Here is a 21,962-nt window from a genome sequence, read left to right as displayed (position 1 = left end):
TACGTTGAAGTGGATTACGAAACGTAGGATGGCAAACACTGTTCTTAAAACTATTTTCATGAACTGGATATGAAGTCATGATGTGAATCTTCCAAATTAATACTACATTCCCATGATAAGTTTACTTAGTTATCAATTGCAGACCCATACTAAATGTATATATTTATTTTTCATATGGCTATATAACAGTTATACTTATATCATATAGTTATTTATCAGATATTTCTTCAACTTTCGTTGCAGAATGAGAATCAACAGAAAATAAAGATCCGCTCTAATATGAGGATGGTAAGTGACAATGTTTAACATTTTAAGTGACAATGTTTAAAATTCTTTTCCTAATGTTATAGAATGTTATGGAATTTGGTAAGTAGATGGGACACATGGTCCAAACTATCCAGATATCCTATTTGCGTTAAGACAAACCGCCAAAAAGAACTAAAACAACCAAAGAAAACAAAACCTTCATGCAGAGCTGGCCCGATGGAGTGGTATGATCACGTGACTGGATAATCAAAAAGTTGTCAAAGTCTGCTTTTTAAAATAGACTTTTTGTTTCGTTTGAAATCTTTTTAAGGTCCTAAAGGCTTTCATTAACAAATTTAAAATAATAATATTGCATATAAATTGTACAGCATCTTGTATGAGAGGAATATCGGTCAATATCAGGTGCAATCTAACATAATTATATTGCCTCTTGACTTTAAATGAGTGCGCTTTATACTCAGAAATGTGTGTGGTGGCAAAGTTGCTCTTATACCATGATGTACAATCTCTTCTATAATTTATGCTATTAATATTTTCGATATACATTAGGTTAGGACCTTGGATTCTGTTGCAACTTTACAAAATACAGTATATTTTGCAATGTTTCATCTTTGCAGAAATGGACAGACGAGTACCTCCAGTGGGATCCCGATGAATGGGATGGCATCTATAACATTACCCTTCATTGCAATGATATCTGGAGACCTGATCTGACTCTCGTACAGAAGTGAGTATGCAGATAAAGACACAATAAAACAGTGCTGTCGACAATTTAAGGATTTCGAGCAAATCAAATTAAAGAAGTAGACACCTGCAGATATTAAGACCCAGAAAAGTAGAGAGAACATTTATGCCTAACTTTCATTTCATACCTGGGTTTTTAGAGCCAGAAGTTCTTAATCTGGGAATCGTATCCCTCATGGATGGTAGTTTGGGTGGTGAATTGCCGTTTGGGTTACAACCAGTTCGTCTACTACCCACTTAGTCAATTTCCATATGTACATCCATCCTACCTACTGTCCACATTGTCTAATACTCATTTAGTCTATTTATCATTTGGTCTAAAGACAATTTAATAGGCTACTAGTCATTTGGTCCAATTTTCATTTGATCTAATATCCAATTAGTCTACTGCCCATTTGGTCTATTGTTTATTTAGTCTAATGACCAGTTAATCTATTTCCCATTTTGTCTAATGCCCCTTCCTAAGGTCTGATAATCATTTGATGATTATTATTATTTGCAATTGAATAATTATAAGACTATACGTATAGTAGATCAAAATGGGCGTTATACAAACTGGGATATAGACTGACTGGAAAAATATCAGCAATAAACTAAATGGGTCATACATAGACTTATCAAAGATTAGACCAAATGGCAACTAGATCAAATGAATATTGGCCTAAATGGTCATTAGACCAAAATAAGTAGACAAAAGTAGATAATTAGACCATATGGATGGTAAACGGGCTGGGTGTAATTATGGGAGTAAACCGATTGGGTAGTAGACAAACTGGTTGAAGACCTAACCACAATAAACCGGTTTCAAGGGGTCCAAAAGGGATCACGCATGACCACAAAAACCCACCAATTTTAAATAATCACGATATCCAACATTAATCAAAAAAGGAAAATATGATAATGTCTGGATGGTTCAAAGCCATTCATCTCACTGGCTTATTAGTGGTAGCCATTTTTCAGTATTATATTTGGGAGGTTTTTCGGGAGGATGGAGGGGTAGTTGGTAGTTGGTTAGTTGTGAGAGGGTAGCAAACAGACCGTGATAGTCTTAGTGGGGTTGTGGGGCCAACCACTTTGTTATTTATAAGTAATTCACACTCTAAAAGCTGTGTCACGAGTAATTGATATATTTATATATAATTCGCAGTCTATGCTTTGTTAAGAACATTAATCTTTATCCACGGCGTTAGTTACTCGTGTTCCAACAACCCATAAACAATTCAAATGTAGGTCTTCTGTTTCGGCATTATGACACAACATTGATGCGTCGTGTCTTGGCAGCACCGTCATTCAGGATTATTTATGCAATAGATGAAATGTGTACCCCTATATAGTAGACCACTATGGCCAGCTTTTGCTGTTAGTCCGTTCCTTTCCCTTAGAGGAATAAATAAATGAATGGATGGAATAAGTGATTCAAGTCGTATTTGGTTTACGTGTCTTTGCAAACTCACAAACTCACGCGACGGAAGTAACTGTCATAATTGTGTTTGAATATCGGTTTTGAAGCATTTTAAGATACAGATATTCGTACAGTTCAATCAATATCGTTTCTCTGGATAATAATAACGATAATTTGAAGCAGCAGGTTTCAGGTAAAGAATAACGAACCCCTTCTTCCCCTTTTTTAAAGTTTGCACAAGGACGGCATTAGCATCGATGAGACATATGTCAACATTCAGCATACTGGATCAGTGGATTGGTTGTTTCCCGCCATTTCCACGAGCGCCTGTAAGATCAACATCATGTACTTTCCATATGATATCCAGGAATGCAATCTCACTTACTATCCATGGTCATTGGTCAACTCACAGGTATGTAGGACAACATTTCGTTTTCAGAAATGACAATGAATGAGAGATAGTTCAAAACATATGGAAGGTTGGGAGTTCATAATGACAAATTTTTCCTATTCGCCCATTTGTACGTAACATTAATATTGAAACATTACAAAAAGACATCGGAATTTTGTAAAACTCAACTCACCCCTGTCCCTCCATTTAGTTCGGGAATTGTTTCACCATGGTAATATTCATGGCTTGACGAAGAATATATTAAGGTGAGAAATGCCGGGGGGGGGGGGTTAGATTTGATTTTTGTCAAATAGTAGGCATATATATCTAAAAGCGCAAAGAAATGTTGTTTCGTAGTTATTCCGTCATGAGCGCCAAGCAAGCTACCTGAGCACAGTGACACTTGTATATAAAGACCGCTCAAGGCAGATACGAAATGAGGTCTCTACAAGCCGGTGGCCATTAATCTACGGGGTAAGTTGATACACGTTTCGACAAGAAACGCTCTTCAGTGGAAAAAAAAGTGAGGTGTTTACAGCCAGGTGGTGTTTCCATGAATCCATGACAATTAATACAGTTGCCCCGTTGACATTTGCTCCGACGACAATTGCATCACCGATATTTGCTCCCTCTTGCTCTGCCGACAATTGCTCCACTTGAAGCGATAAATACTCCGGTGACAACGACACTTGCTCCTCCTACAGTTGCTCCTTCGACATTTGCTCCGACGAAAGTTGGTCCTCAAATAAAGAAAATTGGCCCGTAGAAGACAAATGCACTTTTGGATCAGAGAGCAATTTTTTTCGGGCAGCATTTGTCTTTTACGGGGCACTCCAGATACGTCGGCGGAGCGTTTATCTTCAACGGGGTACATGTACTTTGGGGGAGTAGCAATTATTGTCGTAGTAGCATTAATTGTATTTTACGGGGCACTTCTTGGGCGGAGAAAACGTCGTCGGAGCAAATGTCGGCGGAGCAAGTGTCGTAGGAGCAAATATCGGCGGAGTAACTGTCGTCGGAGAGGAATGTCGACAAAGCAATTGTCGGCGGAGAAACTGTCGGCGGAGCATTTGACGTTGGAGCAAATGTCGTGGAGCAAATTTAGCGAAGAAATTGTCGCTTTTTTGAAGAGCATTTGTCTCCAGAGCAATCGTCACCGGAGCATGTGTCGGGCTACCCTTTCAATATATATAGGGGGGGGGGTTCTTAAGTAGGTTTTACTGTAGTATAACATTATTACTTCCATTCCTTTCATCCATTACCAAACAAGATGCGGCTTTTCGCACTGACCGACGACGATGCCCTCCAGGAGCGGTACGTCCGCAACGGCATATGGAGACTGACCAGATTCCTACCATCCAACGACAGCGTCCAGTATAAGTGCTGTCAGGACCCTTTCGACCGCGTGGTCTACACGCTGACCTTCGCACGGGAAACTGCATTCTTCAGCACAAACATCGTGATCCCTGCGGTGTTCCTGACAATCTTGATGTTGATCGGTTTCTGGTTACACCCGGACTCCGGGGAGAAGATCACCTTCACAGTCACCAACCTTCTGGCACTCATCCTCTTCCAACAGCTGGTTGCAGAGTTCATGCCACCCATCGGCGAGCCCAGGTCCATTATCGGTGAGTCATTAAAGGGAGTGGGTAGTCAGTTTCCATGTGCAGAAGGCCATAATTCGCTGACACCAGACTTGGTGGAAATACCATTAATGGGAGTACAAATCTGCACACAGCAAAACCCGTTGGCCAGTCAAAAATTCCCCCTAATCTCTCGGAGAATACTCGACAATTCGTCACGTGACGATGATAGAAATGATTGGAACTTTTCATTGAGTTAAAAATGCCTGTTGAACATGAGGTGTCATTAGGGAGTTTTAGATTTGCGTGGACAGATACGTTTGACGTCTATTCAAGGCAGTGCATTAAAAGGACGTCGATCGTAGCATTGACCTAACGTCTTCGTGCGAATCTAAAAGTAGCCTGACTGCTGACCGTGTCAACAACTGGTGGTGTTTTTTGACGCAACATTGTGAGGGCGACATTGGAACGGGTTATGATTCTAAAGTCTAAACGAACAGAGCAAAACGGACAGCGCAAAAATGAACGCCAGGCGCTTCACAAAAGCATTCATCGTCATCAGTGCACATAATTAGGGACTTTTAGATTTGCACACCAGAGAACGTGGACTGCCCTTTTAAGGCAACGTGACGTCCTTTTAAGGCACTGGCAGTGACGTCACATTGTCTTAAAAGGGCAGTCCACGTTCTCCGTCGTGCAAATCTAAAAGTCCCTTTTATTGCGTTGAGTTGCTCGTCCAAGGTATGAGCTATTTGTCTTCATAGGTTCAATTAGTGGATACAAGCGCCTAATCATGGTAATATTAATGCAATCGACTCGACGTGTCGTATGCAGGGGGCATTGAAAAAGAAGTATTCGGTGCTAGATTCCCGTGGTATCACAATTACTGTATTTCCATCGCTCTTATGAATCATTGCAACTGAATGAAAAGAAAATCCGTATAACAGAAGTAAGAATAATTGGTTCAATGTATACCATTAGAGTAATCCAACGCTTGTATGTGCTCTAATGATTAGTATTTAATTCCATTGTTCATCTTTTCTCCAGTGACGTGTTTCTTCATCTTGATCACCCTGAGTGTGTGTTCCGTGATCCTAACCGTGATCGTACTCCATGTCTACCACAAGGACGTCGTCTCTCGACCTCCATCGTGGGCCTTCTGGCTTCTAAGGATCTTCATCCATAGTAACGCAGAAGGGAAAATGAGGTAAAGACACAAATTCACGTTGGAGGAGGGGGAGGGGGGGTGACGGTAACTCTTTCTTTAAAAAAAGTAAGAATCATAGTTTCCAAAAATCAGGGAAAACTTGATCGCTTTATCATGAAATTTCGCCGAAAGCTCGGATTATACTAATATCAAGTATATGGTTAGTTCTTTGTATCCTAAGAAAAGGCATTTTCTTAAAGTAATCACCATTCGAATCCTCACATTATTTCCATGCTTGAACACTGTCTTTTAATTTTCTTCTTAGCGATTACTACAAATATCTCGAGGCCAAGCAATGCGAAAGGAGGTATTCCACTATCCAATACATCTGTGACACAGTCCAGCTTGCAACCGTCTTAGACAACAAACCGCCATCATCATCCGATTCGGCTGGGGAGTCGTCCTCACTCCGAGAGGGTTCTATCGACTTTAAGGCTTTAAAGATGAGGAGCCCGATGGAATTGACCAATGGTTTCATGTGGAAGCAGCTAGCTCACGGTATTGATAGAGCCTTTGGTACCATCTTGAGTGCCTGTATGCTTGGGTGTGGCATATACGCGGTCGTTTCGTTTAGCCAGGCTCCAAAAGGATAGACATTTTCTATTAATTACAGGTTGCAATACATTGATTATTTCCCAAAGCATTCCGAAGAAGTTAGATGAATAAATTGAACAAAAAATAGAAAAAGAAAGAACAAAAAATACCACATTGTACATAATTACACAAATCATGTTTGTATAACCAGAAATTCTATATTAACATCCATCTTCTAAATTTAGAGAGGTACATTCTTTCCTAGATTATTTTGTTACTGACCTAAAATGAGACGATTCTAAATATGGTATCTTTTGTTTCATGATCTTGCCCTTGAAAATAAGGTCTCCATAAATTATAAAAATGGACACAATCCGGCTCAGTACCCCAACGGATTCATCGGAATCGTTTGTTGTCCCTGTGTAAGCAAATATGAACAACAACACTAGTGTTTTACCTTGATTTATACGGATATCGTCATTTTTGATAAAGGGAAAATCCCCTTCCAAAGCTTTGTGCCACCTGTTTGGAGGTCGACCGATGCTCCGGTTCGCTGTGAAGACGTACAGTCTACTGACATCTACGGTAGCTAACGTCATATGTTCTGCCTTGTACATCATGACTATAATATTATTCGTTTCTCACAGCAGTTCACATGTTTAGTCTGATTTAAAACTCGGTTACACCTATTCAGACCAAGATCATAAATAATAAATGTATCAATAAAAAATAATGAAGTCATTACATGCGCTTGCATTCATCCTCATCTTTTATTTATCTATTGAATTTATTTATCTTTTATTAGTTTATTTATCTATTTCATTTATTTCAGTTAATTTGTTTTATTCTTTTGTTATCTATGTTACGCGATTCCAGTATGACCGAATATCATAAAGCATTGTAGGCCAAAGTATTCATGCTGTCACAAAGGGAATATGCTATAGTTATAATGCGTATTCTTTAAATTTCCTTAAAATAATAATCAAATCGGCTGGGCAAGTATATGAATGTAAATTTGTCATTAAGTTTAGATATAATAAATTTGTAAAGGGGGAAATATCAAAAAAACACAAATGGTTGTACATGATGTTATATGGTTTAAGTTGTTTATTTTGTTTAAATTGTCTCAGAATACAATTATTTATCATACGATGACATCTACTCTTTTTATCTAAATCGTTTCATGTATATATTTTGTTTTTCTAAGTCGAAATGTAGTTTAATTAATAGTGGTTTATATTGAATATATTATCGTATCTGTATCGAATACCTTGATTGATTGTTTCACGCATAATGTACACATCATAAATTCACATTGTTATGACCATGATTTATCATAATAATACTAATTTCACGATAAGATAACTGTTTGTATTCTTCGCCTCCTGTGGCATCAAAAAGAAGGAGCAAAAAAGAAAACAAAAAGAAACGGCAGTACCACTAAATATTGTTTTCCCATCACCGCTTGCTCACTCTAATTTCATTTCTAAAATGTAAAATTGGTGCTAGAGCAAAAACGGCATATACCTGGCAAAACTTTATCTGTTACCCTCATGTACATGTACAGGTGTATATAATTTCGAGAGAATTATACATGTATTTTTTACTTTCAATCATCGTATTTTATCCTTAAGGCATGGCAGATATAGAAATGTATAACCATGACTGTTAGATTACATGTACTAAATTAAAAATATTGATAGTATTAATATTGGGTTCATTTATAGCGCCCATATCTGTCAGAAATATTTCCCCGGCTTCATCAAAACTGTCATTATGGCGCTCTAGCATTTCAAGGAATTAATTCCTACCAGGAATTATTCCCCCATGTGATTAACATCACCTGAGACGAGTGTGACAAATGTAGATGAATGTCTTGTCAAGGACATTAGTGCCACGATGGGAGTCGAACCGCAAGCCATGTGATATAGATTCCGGTGACATATCAACTTGACCACGAAACCTACACATAATTATTACTCTCTCCGATTTCGCCCTCTACCAATCCCTCTGCTTGTGTTTTTATAATAATAATATTCCGCTTTTATATAGCGCTTGATACATCACCGATGTGTTTAAGCGCTTCACCTATATCTTTCGGATTCGGGATTACCCACACACAGGGTATGCACATTATCCACACTCCCTGAAGAGCATTCTGGCCAGGCGCCATTTCACAAGCGCACACTTGCTCATCCAACTACATTAACTTTCGCATACTACCGGGTTTTTGGTTTTTGGTTTCATCTCCCCATTTCAAACTATCGCTTCCTTCCATTATATTCTTGTCGCATCATCATACATATCTGACAGATTGATCTTACATCTATTGTAATCGTGATAATGCTTAGACTAAACTACTAGTATGTGATTAATGGTGCTAGACAATGCCCATTTAGGCGTACATAAGATTTAGTTGGAAATACAATAATGAAAAATAGTATTTATGCGTACACGTGTTTGTATTATGAATTAATTTTATGGCATGATGATAATGTAAATACATCAAAGTTGTTTTAAGTTCCATGCTCTTTCACATTACAGGTACTCGCAGTCTCCCCTAGTAATGTGATTCTTTTAATACTACTGTGAATGGAATCCGCATTGGTCGCTATGTATAAAGCGTACGAACTTTAGTCCAGATTTAAGTCGGTCGACTTTAATAGTTCACCGTTTTACGTCAACCTCCCCATTGTATTAAAATGACCATAATGCTCTAACAGACGGACAAACATTACAGCGTTAAAATAATTTGCACAGAATAAAAGTCTTAAAACGTGGCACTCCATAAATCTTTTGCGAATAGGAGCCAAAAAAGTCGAATGGTAAATCAACATTATTAGTATGATCGTTCATTATAACATACACTGTACCTTACCATGTAGACTATAGGAGTATCTATTCGATATAGATAGCAGGCCTAAACTAAGAAAAAAGCAATGACTGAACCCGGTCGTTGTTTGAGAAAGGCAATTATCTCTGTATAATATTCATAGCTCATTAACCCTGTATAATTCATAGCGCTTCTCTGCCTCAAGTACTGGTAATGCACGAAGAGTCCAATTTCTGTTCTCATACATCATATCAATATTGATACCTTTTCAATCATCAATATCCCCTCAGGTAGTTAATACCCTGTGATTTCATGGAAAACGTTAGTAAATTTGCACGAAATTCTGCGCTTTTAATGGAATGGCAACGAAGCAATTAAATAAAAGTATATAAATAGGGCGGAATAAATCAAACGATGGCTTAGTTTATTCAAAAGTAAGCTAGGATTCTTTTTCAAAGTTGATTGCATGGATTCGAAGAGGTCGCGGTTTATAAAAGGCTCATAGTTTTCTCATCCCACTGTGAATATTTCATTCTGTACAAATGTAGGGGAACGGTGAGTAAGATGAGTATGTACCGCGGATGGATTGAAATAATGGCACATAAGAATGGTGTAAAATAAAGAATATGCTGTAGTTCTACATAGATAAATTTGTATCTTGTCTTGAATATTAGCAACGAACGTTTGTGTTTCTTTATATGTTTGTGGAGTGGGCTCGTTTGGTGTATATTTGTCTCTCACTGACTATAATTTTGAAATAAGAGATTTATTAAATTTAATTGTTTTGTCGATAGTGTCATGAAAAAAAATCAAAGCAAAAAATAAATTTCCAAGATTGATCTCTGTAAAGATAAATTTCTGGTCATGCGATGACATTGTGAAAGAAACGTTGTGGAATCGATCAGAAAGGGTTGATCATCTAGCATATAAGTATTGGCGTGTACTGCAAGGTTCTGGAATCATCAAAATGATAAGAAATTTGGCCCAGTCATAGTAAAAAAATACAAGCACTGTACACAGAAAGATGGATACTAATAATAATAATAATAATAATAACAATATTTATAAAGCGCAACATATGGGACTACACAAACATGTGGCATAAAAATCCGTCCCGATTTGTTTACCATATTTAAAGAGCCATTTATCTGATGTTCTTCCACTCTTGCATGATAACAATGATAACGCTCACAAATTATTTTTCACCTCTTCCCAAAACTCAACCTTTCAGTCTTTAAAGGTAAAGACCGGTAGTGGTAAAATAGCGGTTCAAGGGTTTTGGTTGCAAAATATCCTTTCAACATTGTTTAGATATTGCCTTCGGAGGTAGTTAGATGACAATGCTTCAACCTAAATTCGCAAAAAAGCAGAAATATATGCCCAAATGTTCAATGTTGAAGTGCATTTGCGATATCTATCCAGGCCTGATCGATATGATTATTAGTAGGCGGTTTACCGGCAAAATTTGTATTATCACGTTTTAGTCATAACATATTTTTTCACATGATTGGTAATAAGAGCTTCCATTTCATTTTTTGAGAGGGAGGGGGGGGGGGCGTTTCTAAAACTGGTCTATACCTTCAAGCCAAATTCTAAAATACATCATAAATGCCTGTTTTCTCTGCGGAAATGATCAAACTACATTTAAATGCTCGCAAGATTTCCCTGACGGCTATTGACGACTTTATTAAGGGCAGCCCTCGGCTTCCTAAATGATGATTGTATATGTTTTACACAACCTGTTATAATAAAATACATTCCTTCATCAATTCAACAGCACTATCAAGTAGATTAGAATTTATGAAAATTCAAAGAAAATGAGACAGGTGCTGGAAAGGAATTACTTTGTCGTTAAAATATCGATTGCAACTTCATACATACAACGTTCTTATCCTTTTTCACATTTTCCTCAAATTCTCATCGATCTGTTTCTCATTTTTTTTCCTGGTTATTGTATTAAAGCCATTCAATATCAGGCTGGAATTCCCCCTCAATGATATAATCATGATAATCTGGAAATCAATGCCTTGGATGATTAGAAGTAATAGTTGGCGGGGGCATCGTTGGGTGTATCCGGAATGATTGATTGATTGAATTTTAATTGCAATTATATTTGGTAGGTCGATAAGAGAAGGTTACAATGATTTATGGATAATTCCTAAAAATGACATGCGTTGCCCGGGCCATGTTCAGGTACTCCCTCAGTCACACCGCCAAACCGACACCGCCAAACCGAACTATTAAGGAATTACATTGCCCCGAATGAGGAATCACGGAGTCGGTTTGGCGGTGTGACTCGGGTATTAGGCAACTGTTTGATCGGTGTGTAGTCGGTCTGGTGTCGGTGTTTTCGGTGTGACTGGAGTATTACACGAATGGCGGAACAATTAAGTTCGAGAATAAAATTGCATTGGATGTAAGCGTGATAGACTTTTTCCCCTCGAAAAATCACGACTATGAAGATAATTGTATATTAGTTTCAGGCTGAGAGAACTTAGTTGATATCTACCACCAGTGCTTTGTTTAAATGATCCGTATAATCTACTCTATTTGCGTTATTAATTTATAACCAAGCTTATTTCATGCAAAGACATAATAACAAAATAATTATCTTTCTTGGGGGGAGGGGGAGGAGGCAGTCAAAAACGGTCATGTTAGAAAAGTCCCTTTAAAACAGTTCATATAAATTTAACATTTTTCGTTTTAGAATTTAAGAATAATGCCGCGAGAAAGTCTCATGAGATAATGCACAATATTAGAAATGGAATGAGTGACGTACGTACAGGCACAACCAATAGGGACTTTTAGATTTGCACGAAGACAATGTGGATTGCTACGGTCGACGTCCTTTTAATGCCCTGCCTTGAATGGACGTCACACGTATCAGGCTACGCAAATCTAAAAGTCCCTAATGAAGCGCGTAACAGAAAGCAAATCGTGCACTTTCATTATTGAGATAATTTGCTGCCCATTGTATTCCCCGTGCACGCGTCAATACAATGAGACTGGTTCAATGAGTGCGATGAGATGCGGAATCGCGCTTTCATTAGAGACCGGTAAAATTCTCGCATCCTATAATTCTCAAATCTACCACCAGTGTTTCGGATCACTTTAGGAAGATTATCTCAGGCTTTATCTCATCACAGTGATCCTCGCTTTGGATGAAATATATATTTGTATCAAAGACGCCACAAAATATGGAAAATCAGAGATGGATATGGATTTCGATGGTCGTGCTTGTCATCATCTATCAAATGGTCGAAGGTAGGATTTTTAAAATTCTATTCCCTTTTTGATTGAAATAAAATGGTCACTTTGTCAAGACCTTCGATTGTGGCAAAACCGCCATTCAATTTGTCAGATGGAAGCTGAATTTTGTTGAATGGAATGCAAAGATCCATCTTCCATTTTCTTATAATGCAGAAGAGATAGGCTAATTCAATGGTAGTAAGCGTTGTATGTATTTAGAAAGGGAGGGGAGAACTATTTTGATTTAGAGCACGGGATAGTGATTATTGAATTTTCCACCCATAATCACTGAGAAGCACAAATATATTTGTTGTGGCCATTTTCCGTACCTTACCTTGCACGTAGGACTGTATTTGTTTACTATTATAAAGTTTACACATGGTTATTAAGGATATCCTTAATTTATAACGATAACCACCATGTTTACTTCTTGTAGAATATGTTAATGGTAAATTCACTAATGCTTGGGGTAATTTAATGGCTTTCAGAAATTCATTTTTTACGAAAAGGTGTACAAAATCATGGCAAATGAACGTTTAATGGTGTTTGTAATATTAATGCGTGTGTTAGCTGTAAAGTGCAGGGTTTACACTAAAATCCGCAGCTAAACACGAGTCCGGCTGTTAAGGGGTTTGGGGGGGGGGGGTACATTTGGATCATGGGGAGGGTGGGATTGGGAAGAGTTTTTTTTAAACAATTTATTCTGATGGGATTTTGCTAACCCTGGACACTCAGTGTGAACACAAACATTTGCTTAGAGTGTGGACTGCCATCATTTTAACTCTTAGGCAAATGCACGTGTTTTTACAAATTAAATTTATAGAAAAGAACGTGATAAAGACGAAGGTCGGAGTAACGATTGCTGACAAATCTTGGATAATTAGTGACCTATAGATGAACTTTCAAACTTTGTTTGAAAAAGGAGCGGACGTTGTGAAGACGAGTCTTGATGCTAGATTTGTTTCTTCCTTTTCTAAATGATGGAAACATGAAGTGTTTTATTGGTTCTTCGGTTGAAGGATATTTTTAGAGTCAATTTGTTTGCAAAGTTAAAAAATGTTAAAAGCAACATTGAGATATTTCATTCATACGATATGTGGTGTCACGTTCCCAAGCCTTAGTTTTGACGATTAATCAACCATTTATATTTACATGGCTCATTCTAAACCTTAACCATTCTATAAACCATAGTTTAGCTAAAGAGAAAAACTCTTTAAATTAGGAAGAAAAGCTTAAAGTAAAAAGGCAGAAACAAATAAATGCGCATATTTTCTTAACAATTAAATTGCCCGTCAAAAAGTGGAATATTTTAACATGATAACCTCATAGCCTCTGCAGAGGAAAGCGAAATCGAGGAAGTGGGGTAGAATGTGGGGGGGGGGGGTGAATACCCTATTATAAACTACTCCCGATTGTTCGCTATACTTACAAATTAGCAACTGTACATTCCAGATCAACTTTGGCAAGGTAATTTGTTTGTAATTCTTATTGTTCAAAGAAATTGTTGTTGAATTTCAGAAATCATTTTCGCCATCACTAGAACGCAAAATTGGCCTACATTAATTTCAGTTCATTTTATGATCGTATTTGAAATGGCCATTCTCTATTAAAAGAAGTGTTCTCCAACTAGAGCATACATCAATTTGTTGGCGACGTTCGAAAATATTTGTGATCGACTTTAAGAAGGACGAGATGAGCTGGCGCTGTTTTATCGTACCCACGTAATGGCGCGGTATCAGGTTTATGTCATAGCGTGACGACATACCAGATCTGCAAATAGCTTCCTTGACAAACAGACTAAATATAGAAGGACATTATTAGCAAAGCAAAGAGAAGAAAACATCTCTGGGCTGGGCTATCTCGCCTTCTGGCTTTATCACACTGCTAATGAACTTACTCAACTATGAGCTTATTCAACGATGCGAATTTTAATGCAAGATGGACATGTTTGCACAATAATTGATTGCCACTTTTTCCTCGGATCGCATACGAATTAATGATCGTGATCAATACTTTTGTTTTTTGGATGGACGAGATGAAAAAAATCGTTCTATGCGCTTTCGTGTTTGTGCGCATTCTACATCGATCTGCTAAATGTAATTGTTAACATGGATAATTATGACATTTCAGCGATACACTTTGATAAATTTGACTGTATTCTATGTAGGGATCCGCTTTGAGTTTGATTAATTGTTGCATACCCTTTGCTACAACTCATGAAATATTTTTACTACACAGCAATGAAATATTACAATAATTCTGCATGGCCCAGAGTCAGGCGCGTACGCAGGATTTTTTCAAGGGGGGGGGGGGGGTTTAACATTTATAAATCGGTGGGTTTTTTTTTGGTCTCGAAATTTGGAAATTTGACATTTTGCTCAGTTGGGGGGGGGGGGGTAAGGTCACCTTTTTTAGGTCGGCCGTGGGCATAATTTTTATTTATATAAAAAAAAAAAAAAAAATCAAAAGGGGGGGGGGGGTTAGGTTTTTTTAGGGGGGTTTACATACATAACATTACCAAAGGGGGGGGGTTAACCCCCCAAACCCCCCCCCCCCCTGCGTACGCGCCTGCCCGGAGTTCAATAAAACATCACTTAATAAACCGACAAAATAATTTAGATATTTCACTGAGAGCTCTTAAATTATCACAGAGACCGCTGGCCAAGGTTTATTCATGAAGTGAATTCTTAATTTGGGGATGAAATGTGCTACATTCGACGATGATATGCTTGCAATAGTTATTACATTAACAAATGATGGTATTTGCAATGATGCAAGTCTCATCTCTGCTACCTATACCGTGCTAATATAATATTTAACATTTTTTTAACATGTTACATAGTGCACTGGCGCACTCCAAAATTTGTTTACCCTTCTATCAAAAAAAGAAAAAGGGTAACATGTTGAAAATGGAGCCAACCCCTAAAGGGGTTTGCCATTAGACGCTTGCCCCCTTCCCCAACAACACTATCATTATTATTACAAATTATTATAATTATCTCACAACCAGGTTTTGCAGAAGACCGGGAAATAAGAGTACAAAAAGACTCGCCATCAAAGAACAGCTAATCGGTATGACTGTATTGACAACGAAATAAATCAATCAAACGTTGATAATCCTGTCTCGCTAAAAAGCTTCGCTGCGGCTTTATTCCATCCATCATCTCCTCATAAAACATTACTAGTGCATGAAATACATCCAATTATCAGATCAATTGCTATTTTGGTGTCGTACCAATTCTGTTTTACATTATACTTGCTTTTCATAATAGCAGCAACCCGTTTCAAAAACTTACCCCTAAACCACTGCATGATATAAGGTGAGTCTATACTAAATTTTGTTTGTGCTAGCAACAGGAAATCTATCATAAGTATCAAAGATATTACTTGTTTTTCAAGATATTCAGCATAAGCTACAAACACATTTAACACAGATGCTATGCGATTCTTAGCTGTACAAAAATAAAAGTGTACAGGATTGTAGATTAGTTCCTATAATTATGAGTTAAATAAAACATATTCAATTTTGTCAAATCTCTCTCTCGCATTTAAAGCTTTAGCAGTGATGGTTATGGAAATTGTCAATTTGGCGTTTTTGTATGTACTGTATATTATTGACATGGTACCAAAAGCTGTTTCAATATTTATTTGATATATCGCAGAGCATCAAGAGAGTGGATTATTTGAGCGTAGGCGTACCCAAGGACAGTACTGATGAATTAGATGGATTTAGAATATGTCAAAAGATTTAAAACAACTATACTTACTGAAATGCCATTACTGTAATATATTTGTGTCGCTTCTACACATCAAATCGTTTGTCTATACTACTAGTATTGAGTGGAAAATGTTAAAGTGGTTCAGCCATTAGCACCATCAGCGTTTTGGTTTTAAGAAGGCACCTTTATTAATAATACTCGTTTACAGTATGTAATGAGCATATCGCTTTCACAAATCAATATTCTATAATAGCGTTGAAATGTATTCCTGAATTCAATATGGACAACAACAGAAAACCGGGTTTTAATCTGAATAAAGAATTATGTCTATATTAGCTCCGGTCAGCATATATACAGCGGTGAGGGAAATCTAAATAGAATACATTTTTCATCGGTTTTGAATAGCCCTTCCTGCGATGATTTTGCAAGGCATATTTTAGTTTTCACTGACAAATATAACACTTTCAACTAAATATTATATATGCTTGTATCATAATTTTTGTTTGTATTATGGGAAACGTCAATGTTGATAAAAGGGAGGTCATTGCATCTCATAAATATTTTTTTCCTCCAGATAATTTATGTCATATTTAGTTCTAGACTTTAATAAACTTATACTTTTAATGGAAGTTACATCTTTTTAAAACTCGCTTGCTCATTGACCATTGACGTCGATTAATGAATTTCATTCACGTGTAAAATTTCAATCATGAATTTGTATGAATGGGGGGGGGGGGGGGGTCACTTCCTTAATACATTTAGGGATGTTCATCTCATGTTGTTTACCGGTCTATTGTATTGCTATTGTTGAGTTGTATAATTTACTGAAACAGCGCACTCGCCATTGTCCATAGATATTAGTTTTACAGCTACTAAATCAAACTTAAAGTAAAATTGAGAAAGGCTGTACCATTGAGGATAATAACTATTTAAGTATGATTAATACCTTTAAGACAGGCATGACAGGTATATTATTACCCGTTTTCCTTGCTAGCTTATTATAATTTTGTATCAGGTGAAAATCGCAGGACAACTATATAAGGCCAACATTATTTCCATTTACTTCCACTAATCCTTTCTTTATCTGCTATCACCAGGGAATTTTTTACCCCCATTCATGCATTTACCGGTTTTTCAATCTTGCTTGAATTCTGACGAATATATTCGTATAACTGTTGCATTGAGGTTTATTCAATGTGGTTGGAAATCGATACCGCACAGTCTTGGCGTTGCATGCAAGATGCAAGAGGTTGGCGTATGTCTTTGAAGGATAGCAACGATTTTTATCTTTAAATTCTTTGACTACCTTTCCAGGTATTGATGTAATGTTAGGACGTTGAAATATATTCATATATATATATATATATATATTATCAATCATCATGTATACCGAAGAAAAACCTGTTTGAATAGCACGTCACTGACTGTTTGAAAAAGTAGGGAAAATAAGAACTATTAGCTATCATGGTTATCGTAGGGGTTCCCAAAGGACAAGTCTAATGAATTGAATGGCATACGCTTTCAGATATAAGTAAACTTTATTGGTAGATAAAGGAAATGGACAAAGTATGTACACAAATCTGAGCCACAGGTATATTTTCGGTAGATTAAACCAAAAAAATGCATATGATGCTATTTTGTGTTGACAGGTGAAATTTAATGGCAAAAAGACAGTGAGAAAAGGAGATGTCCCAATTACATATCGTTAAATAATTAAAGGCAGATTAAAACAAATTGTAAACTTGTATTCATTTTATTTTAATGCGTATTCATTCTTTGTAAATGATTTGTTAGCATTATTGATGTTATTTTTTGTGATGTTGTCTTCTTTTGAATATGGGCTTGCTGAAAAACAGCCCTATGGCTGAAACCAGGTTTTTTTGTTCTTCACCGTATTAGAATAAAACAAACAAACAACGACGATTCGTTAAGATAGAAAAGAAACTTTTGTAGTATGAAAGTACGATTTTTAGAGGTGCAATGATAATGACTAAATCTCTGGCATATATGAGCGTGGTGGAAAAATATCCAACAAAGTATTGAACTATTTAAAAAAAAAAATTTTTTACTGCTGGTGATATTTTCTAAGAGTTTTCTCAATACCATTGATGTAGGAAGTACAACAAAACATATGAGGTCAGACTTACAGTATTTGATCTACTGGGAATTTTTAAGATGGACATTGATATCAAAACACTTTGAGCCACGATGACGTAAAACTCCAATGGGTATATCATTTAAGCATGTATAAGCTTTCTCGTCAGAATAAAAGCCGAATTGGCTTCAAGTCGTAGACAATCACACTACAGGTGTGACGTCACTACGATTCTGAGCCGATTTAGCTATTCCTCCTCCAAGGAAGCTTGAAATCTCTCGAAATTTAGAATTCATTGGTCACGTGACTTTTCAGATCCTCGAGTTTGAATGTTCACATCAAACGCCACTAAGAATTAAGGATGCAATTGCGGTGCAGAGTTGCATCCACATACGCGTAAAGAGTGCTGCTATTGTATCAGAATTGTATCCGTATTTCTTAGTGTGAACGCTCTTGTGATTTCTTCCAAAATCTGATCGTGTAGTGTTGACCTGGCCAGACAATCTATATACTGGCGTTATACATTTCTGATTGAATGTTACGGTTATGACAGAAATTTATTAATTCCAAAGTCAAAAGACATTTGTTGTTAAATATTTTAAAATAAATAAACATCATTTGCGAATTCGACAACTCTTGAGTGATTTTAGACAGTTCTGCTTGTACGCTCATGCATCTCAAAATCCATCTTGGATAAACCAACCTCATAAAGAAGCAAAGGACGCGCAGCGGTGAGGAAAAACATTTTCAAATATAGAAAGGGCAACTGACATTGCCAATTATCATACATTTCCAGTAACTGTTATTTACTGTATTAATCAATAAGTATGTATATTTTTGCGACGTAACATGAAATATCGAACGTGCTCATGAACAATGGCGTGTTCCTCCGCATATACCGCGGCGTTTAGCGTTGTAGACCTAGCGGTTCTTTGAATTTGATTATCCAGTGAGTTCAACCTTGATATATCGGCTTATAACACGACTAGCATCAACAAATGCTGCATTTCTTTTGATAGAAAAAAAATAATGAAATGAAGTTGATTTTTCAAATCTCCGATGTTGCTTCAGAGAGGCACATAGCTGATGGCCATTTTTGTCTTCTTTGGTTTTTCTCTCCTCGCTCATCTCCTCGTTAATGGCCTATCCATAAATTAATCGAATGTGTGAGGAGCGGAGCACGCGAACACAGCCCCACTGAAAGTTAAATCGATTTATTATTTGTTGCTCTAAAGAAGATGTGTGTGTGTGGGGGGGGGGGGGCGCCATCACTCATGTGCTGAATACACATTTTCTATGTTGCTGTTGACCTAGCAGACATGTAATTCACGCAAATGATCAATAGCAACAGATACAATTTTGTATTCTGCTTTTTAAGGTCATGATCTGCCAGCTACACTTTTTCTATTTAAAACTGCGGCTTTTGGAGATAAAAAGTCACGTTTTGATATAAAATAATACAATTTCTGCTACAGAAATAGAAATAATTGGACCGCAAACAGAAATGAGCATTAATGTCTGTCCAACCACACCATGGTTATGAATTCAGACTTTAGCTCTAAAGCTGCATGCATGCTATATCTCTCTAGATCGGCGACGAAGACCGAAAAAAAAAGCGGGACTCAGCTATATATAGGCGGGGACAATGTGGATAGATACAGCCTGCTTCTCTCCGAAAAATAGTTTTACAGACTAAAAGGTCGATAATGTCATGACACAATTATCAGAGCGGTCCTCTGACATAATTTGCCCGACAACATCAAATCTTGTTCAACCCTCTATTTCTTGAAAGCCACACTTGAACGAAAAATAATACAATCATAAGTTCCAACCGCTCTAATTTAGTATAATAGCTTTGTCTGAAACCATGATATAATATTCCTTTTACTCAACTGCCATCTGCTGCACCCGCACCTGCCGTCTGCTGCACCCGCACCTGCAATTGCACTGCACCCACTTGATCACTACATTTTACCAGGAGTATTTTGTTGCTAAACCTTTTTTTTGTTCACGAGGCCGCCATCCATTTTCAGGCTAACCGCTCACGATGGCGGTCTCCCGCGTTCTGAAATTTATCTCTTTAGTTCAATGAAAAATAAAAACAAATATCTGTTATACTTGTGTGTATGCTTTGTATTATGTTCATTGTATAATATTATTGGACATGATTTGCTATGTATGTAATATTTACATGTATGTAAAAATGTATAACCTTGTATTTGCTATTTGAACGCAGAAATAAAATCAACCAAACAAACAAACTTCAGTATCCTCGTCGTTCACATGATTTCAACAAATATTTTATAAACAAAATATACATAAATAATTACATGTCATTCTTTTCTTGTGTTTTTGTCAGACATTATTTTTAACTTGCCCCCCCCCCCCCCCTCCGCCGCAGTAGAATCCTAGATCCATTTGGTAAATGTTAGTAAAAATTATTAATCAGAGTGTATTGATATTTTGCCATTTCAAACAACTACTGCATGATAAACCATTCAGAATTAATACGAGCTAAAGTTATCTTTTAACGAAATGTTGGGCCATTTAAGACTTCAGCTGGCCTATGCAGCTCTGGTAATTGAATTATACACTTTGTATGTTGGTGGAGAAATAGGAACCTTTTTTTAAAGAGAAGGTTCATTAATTTTAAAAACTAACATATTGTCATTATTACATAGGTGAAACTTTGATTGGACAAGGTTATCAAAATTCAATGCTTGGAAACATTGGAAGTAATGATTATTATCAATTGCAAAACGCTTAAATACAGCCCCGGCATAGCACCTGAAAAGCTCTCCGGTCGCTGCTGAGATGTGTGACGTCACATGTTGAACATGATTTGCACAAGCAGACGATGTCCCATGACATCTCACACATTTTCAGTGCCTGTTTTGTCATCTTTTCTTCAGTTCTTTCTCTTATGTTTTGTCTATTGCCTCACTCTAAACAAAATAAGACGCCGTTGTATTTTCAGCTGCATACACAGCGGCATGTTCGGCGTTTCAAGAGGGAACAAATGCCGTCCATGCTGTCATTCCGGGGTTTTTTTAATTTGAAAGTGTGGTGTGTTTGATTGTTCATTAATCCTGTGTATTTACAAACAAAATAATTTAGCTTTCAGAATCGGTTTCATATCCTTTTTTGAATGGTGTAAAATTCCATCACATTTATATACACTAAACTCACTATAATTTGAAAAGTAATAGCATTGCAATTATGTTTATTCTTTATGGGATGTCGTCTGCTTGGGCAGGATTGGTTCATAATAGGGACTTTTAGATTTGCACAACGACAACGTGGATTGCTACGATCGACGTCCTTTTAATGCACTGCCTTGAATGGACGTCACACGTATCAGTCCACGCAAATCTAAAAGTCCCTATTGTGACGGCATTAAAACATCGTTAATTTTCTGGCGAATCTCTCGCATATCCTAAATGCTATGGATGTGATTTTATTTGTATTTTTATAAATCACCCGATATGTACTTGACCTAAAACTTGTTCGATGGCCATCTGTTAGCTTATCAGTTTCTAGTGATAGGTTATTTGCCATATTTGTGATTTTCTTTGTGATTTTCTTTTCTTCGGCACTTTAAAGAACAAAGGAAATCCGGTTTGTGTACATTAAATGTGAAGGACATGTCTTGAGTACTAGATGAGCATGAGGAGATGGAGCAAAGTGAGAGAGGGAGAGAAGGGGAGGAGAAGGAAGAAGAGGAGGAGGAGGAGAGATATATAGATAGATAGAGAGAGGGAGAGAGAGAGAGAGAGAGAAAGAGAGAGAGATAGTATGTCGATGGAGAGCAACAAAGAGAGGGATAGATATAATATACTGCTTTCTTTATAAAACCTGCTCAGTATAGAGACTTTATAATTATAATTACTTCTTTGAAGTCGGAGCGGCTACCATAATCTGCTGATAGCCGGATTAAA

At 37.0% G+C, this 21,962-nt stretch overlaps 1 protein-coding gene across 1 annotated transcript; it reads left to right on the top strand.

Moving 5' to 3' along the window:
- The first annotated feature begins 249 nt into the window (after positions 1-249).
- On the top strand, positions 250-6,483 carry LOC577311 (neuronal acetylcholine receptor subunit alpha-9-like). The gene is made up of 6 exons (XM_011677300.2): positions 250-288; positions 885-994; positions 2,645-2,825; positions 4,075-4,432; positions 5,435-5,594; positions 5,860-6,483. Exons 1-6 carry the CDS (start codon positions 280-282, stop codon positions 6,185-6,187), a joined length of 1,146 nt encoding a protein of 381 aa, XP_011675602.2. The 5' UTR covers positions 250-279; the 3' UTR covers positions 6,188-6,483.
- Positions 6,484-21,962: the final 15,479 nt, after the last annotated feature.

Source organism: Strongylocentrotus purpuratus, unplaced genomic scaffold (assembly GCF_000002235.5).
Source record: "Strongylocentrotus purpuratus isolate Spur 01 unplaced genomic scaffold, Spur_5.0 spur5_scaffold_5, whole genome shotgun sequence".
NCBI classification, from domain to species: Eukaryota; Metazoa; Echinodermata; class Echinoidea; order Camarodonta; family Strongylocentrotidae; genus Strongylocentrotus; species Strongylocentrotus purpuratus.
Note: the sequence above shows the minus strand (reverse complement) of the source record. Positions and strands in the feature narration are given on the sequence as shown.